This window comes from Glandiceps talaboti, chromosome 18 (genome assembly GCF_964340395.1).
Source record: "Glandiceps talaboti chromosome 18, keGlaTala1.1, whole genome shotgun sequence".
NCBI lineage: Eukaryota > Metazoa > Hemichordata > Enteropneusta > Spengelidae > Glandiceps > Glandiceps talaboti.
The window spans coordinates 11,387,501-11,401,879 of record NC_135566.1 but is presented as its reverse complement, the minus strand read 5'-3'; the positions used below and the strand labels follow the sequence as shown (position 1 = coordinate 11,401,879).

Genomic DNA, 14,379 nt, shown 5'->3' with positions numbered 1-14,379 from the left:
GCAAGTTTATAATGAGTGGGGAGAAGGAAACAGGACCTATCCTACTTGTTGCCTGATTAATTACACATCACAACAAGTACACATCACAACAATGCTTGCCTACGTCATTAGTTTTATAGCAACAAAACCACTCCAAATTAATTGTACTTGCACTAAATGTACAATTACATAATGCCCAACTACATCTTTAGACAGCATTGCATACTTGAAGCCTGTCAGAGACTTTGTCTCTTAGCATTTAGTGAAAAGCCCCCTCAGATCACTCTTATAGAAGACTTGTTGTTATAAGGGCACCCTAAGTTACTCGATAAACACATAAGTTGGAGAACATCCCATTGATAATTTTCAATATATTTACAATAATTTTAGTGAAAAGTTGAGTATTACAGTCTTTTTAACTAGCCAGTCCTTAGTCTGAAAGGGCCAGTCCTTGGTCCACTAATTTAACCACCCACCCCTTCGGGCAACCACTCCAGTTGAGCATATTATATAAAGCAGAAACAATGCCTGGATCTTTCAGACTTTCCAGTCCTTAATGACCACAGTTTAAGAATGATCATTACGTGCATCAAGATCATTGTTTTTACAAAGCATACTAAGGGTGATACTATAAGTATTTAGATAAATCTTCGGAAGCAAAATCAAACAGCTTTTATGGGGAACACTGCCACTTTCACCCCTTTACTCTTTCTTTTAGTGACGGTCGCACAATGTCACACGGTGACAAGCTCAATAAACGAACTTTCGTTCATGTAGTGGGGACGGGTCTGGTGTCAATGCGATTGCTGAACTTTATTTTCACACTTCTTTAAGTTCTTACCAAATTTTTGAAAACTTTCTCGCTTCAGTGATAACAGGTGTTGATAAGTTGATTAAAATTTACTTCTAATATGATAAACAGAGCTGGGTTTCCAGTAGTATTTTAATGTGTTTACCGTCATGTTTTTACGTTACATTGATCGTAGTAATGTGACTGCTACAATTTTTATCACGGTTTAGAATCATAAGTAAACATGCCGATGCAGCACTTGTGAACATTCATTTAGGGGGGGGGGGGGGGGGGGGGGGGGTTGTCCTAAATGAATGACGAAGTTCATTTATGGAGCTCGTCTGACATTGTGCGATAGCCCCTTGCTGGGGTTCTCCCCAACCTTTAGCAAAAGATTAGCTGAAGATTAAAACTGAAAGTAACACGTGGAAAAAGAATCAGCATCACATCTGTATGTATGAGGTCATGGTAACATCACCATACAATGATGAATCCAGTAACAATAACAACTACCATTGTATGGTAATACACCAATTTCACCTTGCATACTTTCATTTCTAACACATTCACACAATGATGGTGTTTATTCACTATGCCCTTCAATTCAAGGATCGATCTTAATGATCACTATATTGTATGTATGACCTTGCATTTGATGAAATAAACAAAACTTGTATAGTTCAGCAGTTACATGTAATTATCCATATTAATGTATAACTAACAGTCGAAGCTGTGTGTGAGAACAAGATACAGTTGAACACTTTTATAAAAGTTACATGGAAATTCACTGGAAAATATACTTTGGAATTACAGTTTGTGTTAAAAATTCAACACATTCATTTGGTGACGAAGTGAAAAAATTACAACTTCACTATGTTTGATTTTACAAAGGAATTATTTCACTACTTTGTTTCTGAAAAGAGTGCCAATGGCGTTGTAGCACAACAGTAGTTTTTAAAATTGTTTATCCACATGCTGATCCATGCTAGGTATAGGTGTTCATTTGCTGAATGATTATCCAGTTGTCTATCCAACCCTGTTGTTATCTTTGCAATATACACGATCATTTGGCTGTTGCTATGGGCATGGTCTTGTTGCTAGGCACATTTATTACTTTGTTTCTGAAAAAAGTGAAAGTGATTTATAGTTTTTATGACAGGATAAACACTGTACAACACAAACAGAGATTTATTAGGGTGATAAAGTGGGTAAAAATCTGTCGAATGTCTATTTATCCCCCCCCCCCTCCAAATATTATGGTATTTGATATGGAAATCTAATCATGTTTTCCAGATTCACCCCTCTGGCCTTAAAAATTATTGTTTGGTTCTGGTTACTCAACCCCATTTAGTTTTTCACTGGCGACCCTAAACTCTTTTTTTAACACATTCCAGAAAAAAAAAAAAATCGTGAAGTCTCGCCAGAAATAGTGGACACGGAAACTGACATCAACTTACAAAGACAATATAAAACTGGTCTTCCAATCTGTAATGGCTGTACATCTGATGAGAAGAAACCAATAACACAGAGACCATATGGAAAACACTAAATGGTAAACATAACTACCTGTACTAGACACTCACATATGAAAAATAAATAAAAAAATACAAAATCTACCTGCCCCACCTATTCAAACATTTAGCACGATCGGAACCACACAATTTTTTTTGTTAGGCCTCACCAGGGTTCCCAAGCTTCAGCAAACACACTGCAACACAACTGAGAACTCACATATTTCTTAGCACAGTGGCTAACTTCTCCTTGTAAGCATGAAAGGACCATTGTATACTGGAGTATGATCCCACACTAAAATATCTTTAATTTTCTAAAATCTGTCCCAAATATCTTCATATTATTGAATATAAATATACAAATACTATGTTTACTTCCATCAAATAATATTTTATATTGTTCACTATTGGCTGAACTCTGACCTCTGCCTCATCAGCTGATGGGTTATTTATATCCATTACGTACCATAGACACTACTGCACATGTGCAAGGCAAGCATGCACTTTTCCTCGTACATGAGACAAGTACAGACTAGTCACGAGTAGTTTAGTCTAGTTCCTATACGGTATCATTATGATTTACATCTCCACTAGATTGTGAATCAATAAAATAATTACTAGTGTTTTTATATACCTGTCAAGTATTGATATTCTATCCATGTATATGCCAAAATCAGAACTGATGTGAATCCATTATAACTGATCGTATGTTTCCTCAATTTCCATGCCTTTTGTCTTGTTTGCGATTCACGAGTGAAAAAGTATATCACCTCACATTAGGGTCAAGCGTGATGAATGTAAATTCATGTCGTTTTTTTTTTAAAGATACACTATATTTGCATATCTATCAGTTCAAAGCATGTTTTCTCTTTCTCTAGATCTTTGATTCAAAATCTGAACTCTCATCACACTTTACCCCAAGTTGCTATGAATGTATTCGATGTACAGTACCTACTACAGCGAATTTCACAATACTCTTCTGCTTCTGTTTGATACAAACCACACAGAAACCAACAAAAAACTGCATATATTACACTTATGTAGCAAATCACATTTTTTTTGCTACATTTAGCCTAAATGAAATAAAGTATTTAAATTTATTGCAACTCCATGCAGACATTTCGGCACCGATGTTTTTCTTTATAGTATCAATTTGATATCTGTATGGTGGCATGTGTGGTTCATTTCATTTAGACAAAATGTAGCAAAAAACTGTACTCATTCAATCTTGTTATCTTAAAATGTAGCATGTCCAGTTTTTTATTTGTTTCTGTGTAGTTAATTGTATCAAACAGAGAGATTGTACGGTTTTGTGAAATTCGCTGTATCTATATTTATCAATCAATTAGTAATCATGACAATAATCACAGCAATTACCATAAATCAGTGCCAGACTACGTGCAGTATTAATAGTATCCACCACTAGATACACATCATGTTGCTATTTATGTGGCAGAGTTCAAAGAATCTGTTGTTTATAAATAGTAACTATCCAGTCGGTCCAATAAAGGTTAATTGGTAAGGTTTTCCCCCTCTTAGCTACACGTGTGAATTTTGGACTCCCATTTACAAACCACGTGTTAACCTACATGTAGAGACATGGTGTCTATATACTGCATGTACTGTTGTACAGTGTACAGACCACATGTTAAGCAGCTTGTAGAGGCATGGTATCTACATACAATATAATATATTTGATTTGACAAAATATCTAGAGTCAACAACATACAGAAACAATAAAATACTAATATAATAAAACACTATACTACTGGATCAATATTGAACTTTTGTTCCAAACACAAACTTGAAAATTACAACTGAAATTTTCGAATGCACACTTCAGTCTTTGTCAACAGATTGACCGACTACTCAGAACATGTGACCTCATGGACTAGACTACTGTATTCAATAATATGATATCACTGGTCTAGATATCTACTACATGTAGCATACACTGTACAGGCCTAATAGTGAAGAAGAGATTTTTGGCTCTCGCCATTCCCCTACCACCCCTGGCATTTTGCTAGTGGCCGTTTATTCAAACCTAAAATTAGATCACGATTTCCTGCAGCCAAATTGTATATGTTTCTATCATATATCTCAACACTCCAAGTGTTTTTTGTACAGGCCATGTGTTTTTTATCAGCTTGTTTGAACATGGTTCATATAATGATATATACATCATGTGGACCGTACACATACACCTGTGTATCTTGGTTTTGTTATACTTACTCTCCATTGCCATTTTAACATACAGAAAGTAATATATATGTCAGTGTATTAAACCAGAGTAAAGGATATATGAAAAGAAAGGAAAAAAACTGTCCTGGTTCTCCTATCAGATAAGACGGGGAGAGGATAAACTTGATACAAATGACCCTGACAAGGCTGTAGAAAGGTTACCAGAAAGTGAACAATAGCCTTTCAGTACGACCTTGATGGAAAAATAAACCCACACAAGGTTTCTCTCAGGCCATGCATGGCTCAAGCTTCAAAGTGATGGTCATGGTCATTATCCTTACTATTTCAGAATATTTGTGACAACTCTGGGCAGTGAACTTGAACCAGACCTTACTTATACAGTGTTTCTGAGACATGATAAAAGGGGTTCAGGGTCAGTCTTTGATCTAACAATTACAAATCACACCTACTAGTCCAGAGACTTGTCTAGGTGTTAATATCTCAAAAAGTTCTCTGCACTTCTTGATACAAAATCTCTGGGTTAAACCAAACCTAAGTCAACTAACAATGTTTCAAAGACATGACTAAAATGGTCTGAGCTAAATCTGCATCCACAATGATTACGATCAAACAACACCTTAAATTTGGAAAACCTAGCCGGGTCTAGACTGGTATTAACATGTTGATTCTGCAGTGCTAACATACACATACATGCATGTATTAAGCCTTGGGTATAGAAACAAAACCTTCATAAGGTAGTATCCAATGCTCTCACATTATCATAAATACCGTAACTGGTTGAATATTCGCACGTAATGTCAATGATAAAGATAACTTGGTTCGGAAACTGGTACATTGACTGGCATAACTGAGGGGGAGGGTCGGGGCACTAAACCATCCTGTCCCACATTCACTGCGGTAAACTTGGTTGATAGTTACAAATATTTGACATTTTCACCAGCCCCAATTTCTGACATTGCACAAGTACACAAGTACAGGAACACACACACACACACACACACACACACACACACACACACACACACACACACACACACACACACACACACACGCACGCACACACATATAAATGACTACACAAACCCAAGCCAAAAAGGAAATATTTGATTCAAAAATGTCACATAACTGTTTTATTTGGTATTACCATGGCCTAAAATGTCTACAACATAAATGAAACTCTCAATATGAAGTGAACATTTCTGAAATCAAACAAATAAATGCAAAGACAAGTTTTGAAGTGATGATAAATAATGGCTAAACTTAGTATGGTATATATGGTATAATAAATGACTTGGGGTAGAGAAGTATCAATGGATTCATTCCATATTTATATACGGAATTAACAATCTGATACAATATACCATGATTTCCTACTACTTCAGTTATTCTATCACTACGTTGATAAAACAGTTGATTGTTTTAATAAGAGTTTTGTGCTTAAATAATTCTGTGTCAGTCTTTCAATTATCAAAGCAGAGATTATAAACATCAAATGATTTACCGACGGCTAACAAAGACATGTTGGCAGTACATATTAAACTTACAGGCCAAGGTCAATTTAGGATCACAACTTTGTAGTGATAAACAGTTGTCTGGTAGAGCTAAAGAAAAAGTTGATCCAGAACAAAAAGATAACCCTCTGTGATCTGTTTAGCAGAAATGTAAGGACCTGGGACTGAAACATGGGTCTTTAACAAATGTGGAAAACAGTAAAATTAATCGATCTATCTTTTATATTGTGTATCCTGGTAAAACAATACAATGATAAAACTCATGTGTACATGTGTATGTTTCAACAGTGTGGCTTACTATTCTTTATCATGGAGGTACTTTTCATCAAAAATTAACAGATACAGCAGCTTTGAAAGTCACAAGACGTGTGATGACAACAAAACGATCTTATCTATTTGACAGTCTCAAGAAAAGGTGAAAAATAAATGATGCCATGTATTTGAAAATCTCAAGAAATGACGACAACAAAATGATCTCACATATTTAAAAGTCCCAAAACAGAATGATATCTCAATGTACAGGTTTATCATCACATCTGATGAACAAAACAGGAAAACATGTCTACTCATCATCATCATCATCATCGTCGTCATCATCATCATCCTCGTCCTCATCTTCTTCATCATCATCATCATCAGCTTCTGAGGATGGAGGAGTACTGAGGATCTCTTCATCTGATGGTAACCCCTTTAAAGAAAAAGACAAAACCATAAATTTAATAATTTAGTAAAACCACGGAGTGTTTAGTCTAATTCCTGTACAGTATCATTACAGTATAGTCAAAGTCATTACTCTAAAAGTCCTGAGATGCATGAGATACAACTTAAAATTCATCCACAGCCACCCACACAGTCATTAACATCATGTCTTTGTTAATCAAAATTCTAACCAATAATACAGTCCCTCATAAAGTTAGTGTTTATTGGGACAGTTATGTAATATCCAAATATGGTATATTTGTCAGCTCTTATGCACTGTTTACATCACTATAACAGTTGGGGTTCACTGATTGGATGAACAACTTTTTGTGCTGATTGAGGGACTTTGACCAGACGTGGTTTAGTTAGAAATCACGTTGGCATCCAGACTATAGGTTGTTTTGATTCGACTTGTTCCTTTTAGTCTAGTGCTATCTTTCATCGAATCTTTCAGATCTGTCTTTCATAGGGGCTTCACACTGCCAGAAATAGTCCGGACTAGGACCGCTTTAACTTTTGGTCCACTCTAAAAGTAATGTGTGAACACGTTAAATCGGTCTAAGTCCGATTGTTTAAAGTCCGGACGAAACAGGTTGACTAAGTCCAGACTATAATACAGTCCGGACCAGATTTGTATGTGTGAACGCATTTAGAGCGGACTAGGTCCTAAATATCTCAGTGTGAAGCCCCTATCAGAGACCACGTTGACATCCAGACTATGTTCTCTTCTGTGATCAGAGTTTGGATTCATTCATTGTTATCAAGTTATTAAACTAAAGCTGAAAGTTTAGAAGTATGTACATGCTTGCTGTATTTTCTGCTGAACGTTCACTGGCTACGCTTGTTTAAGTACTGCTGGAGAAAACACTGCAAGCACTTGTACAAATACCCTGAGTATGCCACACTTGCACTCACACACATCATGGAGTTCTGTCCTAAACTCATACTCATACCAGTACTAAAGCATGAAACAAGTACTTTTTTGGTATTAAACAAATTCAAGTATGCGAATATATTCTAGCCTCTCTCCAAATATTTTGAAAAATACATATTTGTCCAAAATGAACTGGACATATGATTTGTTTAGTCATTCATCCTTTCATTCATTCATTCATTCATTCAAAATGCAATACTTCTCATTTTCCCCCAAGAATTCATCATCAAAGCTCAGAGACAACCAAAACAGACTGACTATGCATCAGATATCACAGCATGCATCTCGACATGGCTGCAATTTTGACATCACACACACACTCCAAAAAATTGTTCTAAAAACAATTACCAATCCATTAAAATCAAATGACAACTAGCCAGGCTGCTAATTTTTGGTGAGATATTTGCACATTAGTAGCAGGTGTCAGAGAGGTCTGATAAGATAACCCCATTTATATTGAACGGAGATCATCGAAAACAATAAAACAAATAACATGGGCAAAGCAATCTGCTACAAAAACTTTAATTCTGTTTTGACGAATGGATTAATAGGGTTGTATCATTTGGTCTGAGGTATTGCCATTTTAGAACCGTCTTTGAAATTTACAATTAAAAGCCAGCACATATATTTTATTATTCTCTGGGTTCCAAGCGATAAATTTGCAAATTAACATTTTGAAGAGACCCTACTTCCATATATATTTCATTTTTAGACTGAATTTTTCTTTAAAAATGAACAATAAAATAGATTTTACGGTTGTGAAAACCTCGCATTTAATCGACTGACGTGACATATGACAGCTGCTATGATATCATCCCTATGCCGAGTTGTCAACTATAACCTTTGACCCCCAGCATATAACCTTCGACCTCTGCATATCTGTTATGAAAAAAGGTCTGAGCAGTCAGAACGACCGAACACAGGCAAAAAATCCAAACACTTCCCTTGAATATTAACCATTCTATCTAACATTTCTCTTCATTACATTAGATGAAAACTGGCAGTCTGAGTCACACAGTATTTTATAATAACATTTCCCTGAATACATCACATGTCTTCTTCGTTGTCACACATTTTGATATTTATTGCAAATGAAGCGTTTTATACTCACACATGACTTGTTTAAAGGAACAATTTGATTTCTATAGTAAAGCCAACACATTGCAAACTTCTGACTCAACATACTAGCCTTCCTGTAGTCTTGAAGGACTAACACTACTACACTATTTCAGCTATCCTAACTGTAGCCTACCTGTAGACTTGAAGGACTAACACTACTACATTATTTCAGCTATCCTAACTGTAGCCTACCTGTAGTCTTGAAGGACTAACACTACTACACTATTTCAGCTATCCTTAACTGCCATTTTAATTTTTTTAAACGTTCGCTCTTCCTCGTGGTATCGACATACTGGCTTGACAGAGAGACAAGGGGAGGGAAGTGAATGACATTTTCAAGTCAGATAGCTAAGTCTCTGATACCTACGGAAAGTCTACACAATACCGCCAAATCACAATGACCATGTCCTTGAAATAACCATGACCAACATCCTCTCTTCAGAATTATATAATTTTATCTTATCACTTGATGATACTGACCTTGTAAACCTTGTAAATGCTGAAAGCAACAATCTCATTTTTTTTCCTGACTTTGTTCCTTTTTCCAAAATAATTATGAAGTTTTAATTTGGTTCTTTCTGCTTTACAATGTTTTATATGATTTACACCTTTTACCTTGATGCCTTTATCGACCCCTCAAGGTATGCACTTTGTGATAATAATGAACTTAATATGGAACCCCCCCCCACACACACACACACACTTCCATTTTTTAAGATGCTGTGAAAACAACAACTTTTTACATGTACATGTATGTCTACATATCCGAAATCACCTTCCATTGAAAACATTCCATGAAGTCATACAGAAACATTCAAAGTAAATTGCTGAGTCAGCGATTAATCCACTGACCTCTGAGAGTGTTTGAGTAATGTGGTTTTTGTAGTTAACTATTGCATTGAGATGTTTAAATGGCAATGTTATATTTACACACTGTGTTGTTAGGAATATAAAGTACACAGGTGGCCCATTAAAAGTCAGCAATGTTGTCAAATCATTTTGTTTAGATGGAATGTTATCTTCACCTCGTTTGTTGAGATGTGCACAGATTTGTGAAAGCAAGTAGATTTTATGACTATGGTCTATAAGGAATAAGCAAAACTTTATTTTAGTCTATTCAAATTTAGAAATAAATTTTTGGGGTCATTTTTTTGGTTACAACATACAAGTACAACAAACTAATAACAAACACTCCACCCCAGTCCCTTATTCCAACACACACACCTCACATACATACAAACTACACACACAAAAAAATGCATACACACAAAAACATGTATGCACACACAAACATGTGAATATGCATGCATAAATGTGTATGTGTATGCACTAATGTACACACGGGCATGCATGTACATGTACACACACACACACACACACACACACACACACACACACACACACACACACACACACACACACACACACACATCCATCCATCCATCCATCCATCCACATTTATGAACATGTCTATGTACATACGTATAAACGTAAGATATTATTTTGCATCCTGTGACATAAATTTGTTATAGGTAATGGAAAAAATAACATCAATAACCCATTCTCAATGACAATATTACATTCTAAAACCTGAGGTCCAATTCAAGGCTATCTATTCTACAAGATTACTGTATACATTTGCCCAGGGTTCAGATTTGAATGACGATGATGATAATAACACAAGTGCAATGACATCTCACTGTCAATCTGACTACATTATGAAGTAAAGTAATGTACATCAATTTACTCTGATTGGACTACCAATGTCTCTACAAAATCAATTAGTAATGCTACATACTCAATTTAATGGACAAAATCTATCATTCAATTTGACGTAATTATATCAAATTTACACAATATACTGCCTTTGGCATACTGTACTGAGCTGCTGAGTGCATTTTACCATTTCCTGAATATAACACTAGCATCACAATTCACTTCATTGTGGTTAGATTTACAGTTTGTATATTGATTTCCCCATTGCAAATGATAAATTAACCCTTAAATTAAAACAAAAAATAAAAATGTTAAAAGTTCTCTCAAAAAATATATATTGAGAGAGAGAGAGTTTATCAATATAGAACTTTCTGAATCAAAACATGGACAATTCAAATTTGCAGCTTTACACTACAGTCACTTTTGCAAGGTAGTGGACATGCGATAATTTACATATTATTTGCATATGATTATGTATTATTTAACATACATGTTTTTTATAGCGACTTTCTGGGTGGGGGGGATTGTGATGTCATTAACTGTTTGAAAACGTAGTCAAGACAAGTGAGATTAAGAGGGCTAACGATGTATCTCAACAGTACAGTAAACAGGCTATTAAAATACAGACAAATTTACATTTACAAGTGTATTTTCAATGTCCCACTGAACAGTGTCTGACGTCAGCAAATCAATAGGGCAATGCCCTATTGAGTGCAAGTAAGAGGGGCAGGAATCTTTAAAGCGTAACTACGAGGTCAACGACCTTGTCTACAACAGCTGGCCTAGGAACTTGAAAAAAAGTGATGTAATACGAAGGATTTCATATGTAATGTTTTACATCATATCTTGCAAACACCAAGTATTGCAGTGTGTATGCAAACATAAATATACAACTATAATGAAAAATTTTACCACTTTCTGCAGATAATGCATCTCTGATTTTAAAAAAAAATGATTTATTAACTTGTTTAGAAACCCAGGGAAATACAAACAAATCATAAAAGTTTCCTGTACAAATATTTCATTGAAATAATAATTCCATCTCTTGATTACACAAAAGACTAAAATCACTCACTGATGCAGCTAAATTTTACCTACTAATTGCCCCCACTAGAAATACTGTGAACAATTGCACAGATTTGTATATACAATAACAATATGATGTAGCTACACCGAATTCAATGACGTTCCCCTATGTCAAGGCTGCTATAATATGGGTCAATGACCGGAGACAGATGTGAAGTAAATATTGGTAAATGCTATGAACCACTCTTCTGTTGTGAGATTACATTCTAATTTATGAAATACTGACTTAAAGTGCCTCATTTAAATTTATGGTAGGAACAGTAAAAAAAATAGTTTATTTATTTTCATCGTTTATTTATTTATTTGCCAGAGGTCGGAAAATCTGAGTTCTAGTTCTGTTTCATATACAAAACTTAGCAAAATAACATACTTTTGATATGAAAAGCGTTAAAATATGATTTTTAGAGTGGCTGTGCAAGTTTTATGTCATCGAATATATATTTTCAGTCAGTAATTTTGGATTTCTCCTCCAAATGCCTCCATCAAATGAAGACATCAGACTGTTATGACCTCTCACTTTTTCACAAGAAAATTCCTAAGCATAGGTTGATAACGAGGGAAACATCTTTATGCTTTAGTAATATCTTCACAGCATCAGAATAAAGTACTTGGCCCGCATGACTTTCCTCAAAACTTACCAAACAATGGGTCTGTTTTGGGATTACACATGGGTAGGTGTTTTGAACTTGGGCCACTTGGGGTGTACTCTAGTCTAGTTCTAAACTGGTACAGTGTATTACAGAAAACTAGACTGGGTGTACCCCTAACCCCTATCCCCACCCCAAGGATGGCAAGTAGTAAGTTGATATGTCTTTGCTAAGGTTTTACAAACCCAGTGAAAACAACTCGTTTTCTTTTTTTGATGTTAATGTTTACTTCTTAATTGTATGTTTATCTTTATCTTTTTTGTGGAAACAAATGTTGATTTCAATCAAATAAATAAATAATTGCTACCATTAAAATCATCAAGTTCATGTGTAATGTTTTCATTAGAAGCCTGTTTCTACTGCAGTGTAAAAGAATAGCCATGCTTATCAGTGTTCAATGTGATTGGGCAAAGGATCCTGCTGTGTTTATTGTGTCATTGTTACTGTTAGTCTAGAGTGGAAATATGTCTACATTTGTGTTAGAAACATAATGTCAGATGAGTGAAACACCAAACCAACATCATTTTAGTTGTACATGTAGTCTTCCACATCTTTCCATTTTGCATTTTATTCACCAACTTTAATTTGGGATTCTGATGCATATTACACCGAGAAATACCTTTCTAATCTAGAGATTAGTGCCATGTCTAAATGGTATGGCGAGTATGTTTGTGAGTCAGATAGCCAAATTTCTAGGCTACCAGAGACACAAAGCGTTCGACTTACAAAACGTTTGATGAGTTTTCGTAGTTAAAACATTCAAGAAGGGTTTTCTCTATGTAATGAGTGTTTATGACTCACAATGAGGCCATCATATTCATCCAATCAAATTTCACGTATTATAGTGTGACTTATTCTTTGAATTAGTGCACGTGAAACCATGCATAAATAGTGCTTGTCAGATCAAAACAAGGTAACCGTAACTTGCAACATCTTGTAATTTCTGTGGCCTTTTTCTGAATGATGTAAGTGGGGTACTGAGCCCTCTTTTCTGTGTTCTCTCCCTGAACGATGCAACATGGGTACTGAGCCTTCTTGTAATTTCTGTGTTCTCTCTGAACAAGGTAACAGGAGCACTGGGTTCTCCTGTAATTTCTGTGGGTTATACAAATATTTATTTCACAAACAATCATTCACCACATTGCGCTGAATAAAATAACACTAAAAGAATAACAAATAATACATCCTGGAATGGTGAATAAATGTTCGCGTTCAATTCGCCCTCATTTATATAAAATCTTATTAAATTTACCAATTTACCAATCCACAACAAAATGAAGAAAAATGAAACAGCATGAACCTAAGCAGTGAGTCAGTGTGGTGAGTTAGGGTAATAATACCACTGTGTAGTTAGTCAGTGTGGTGAGTTAGGGTAATGCTACCAATGTGTAGTCAGTCAGTGTGGCGAGTTAGGTAATAACACCACTGTGTAGTCAGTCAATGTGGTGGGTTGGAGGGACAACCCCACTGTGAAATCAGTGTGGTGAGCTTGGGTAATACATTGTACCACCACTGTGTAGTTCATCAGTGTGGTGAGTTAAGTTAATCCAACACTGTTGATAAACAACTTCCAAGGTCAAATCCTCAATCCCCAAGAGACTACATATTACCTGAACTACCCATATGTTGAAAGACAAGTACGTTTTACAAATACCCAGTATGTAATATTGAAGTTTATTCTAACTATAGTTTTATCTTATGCTAGCAGCATACCAAAATATTAGCTATATCTTTATCACCATGTAACAGGAAAACTGTAGAAACATCATTTATTTTTTCCAACCCTGGCAGAATGAATGATTTATTTGGTGCCTGGACCATTAACGTTGTTGCAGTAGAATCATTCCGTATTAGACACAGTCCAAATATTCCCCAATCATACATACAGAAGTAGATGGATACCATTATTTCCTTTCAAACCTCTTTTCAGTTTGTATAAACAGCTGATGCCTGGCACCTGGATTGGTTGCCATAGTAATGACCCTAGTAATAAGATACTGGTAAGAGTTCCCATGGCAATGACCTAGTAATGAGATGAATGCTAAGGTAGGCCAGCTGATCTATGAAATCGGTGCCGTACACAGATATTTATTTTCTTTACCATAGAATCTGATGCAAAATATCAGTTTACAAAAAAAACATGTATCATTTTACATTGAAATCATAAAAACATAGGTTGTAATTA

The 14,379-nt window shown here is 35.4% G+C and overlaps 1 protein-coding gene across 2 annotated transcripts in view; it reads right to left on the bottom strand.

Moving 5' to 3' along the window:
• Positions 1–5,604: 5,604 nt before the first annotated feature.
• Positions 5,605–14,379, bottom strand: part of LOC144448836 (FACT complex subunit SSRP1-like) — a 28,128-nt gene continuing 19,353 nt past the window's right edge. For both annotated transcript variants that reach the window (XM_078139143.1, XM_078139144.1), the window contains exon 17: positions 5,605–6,681. In XM_078139143.1, the coding sequence (XP_077995269.1) occupies positions 6,556–6,681 (126 nt within the window). In that variant the 3' untranslated portion in view covers positions 5,605–6,555. The remainder of the gene's footprint in view (positions 6,682–14,379) is intronic.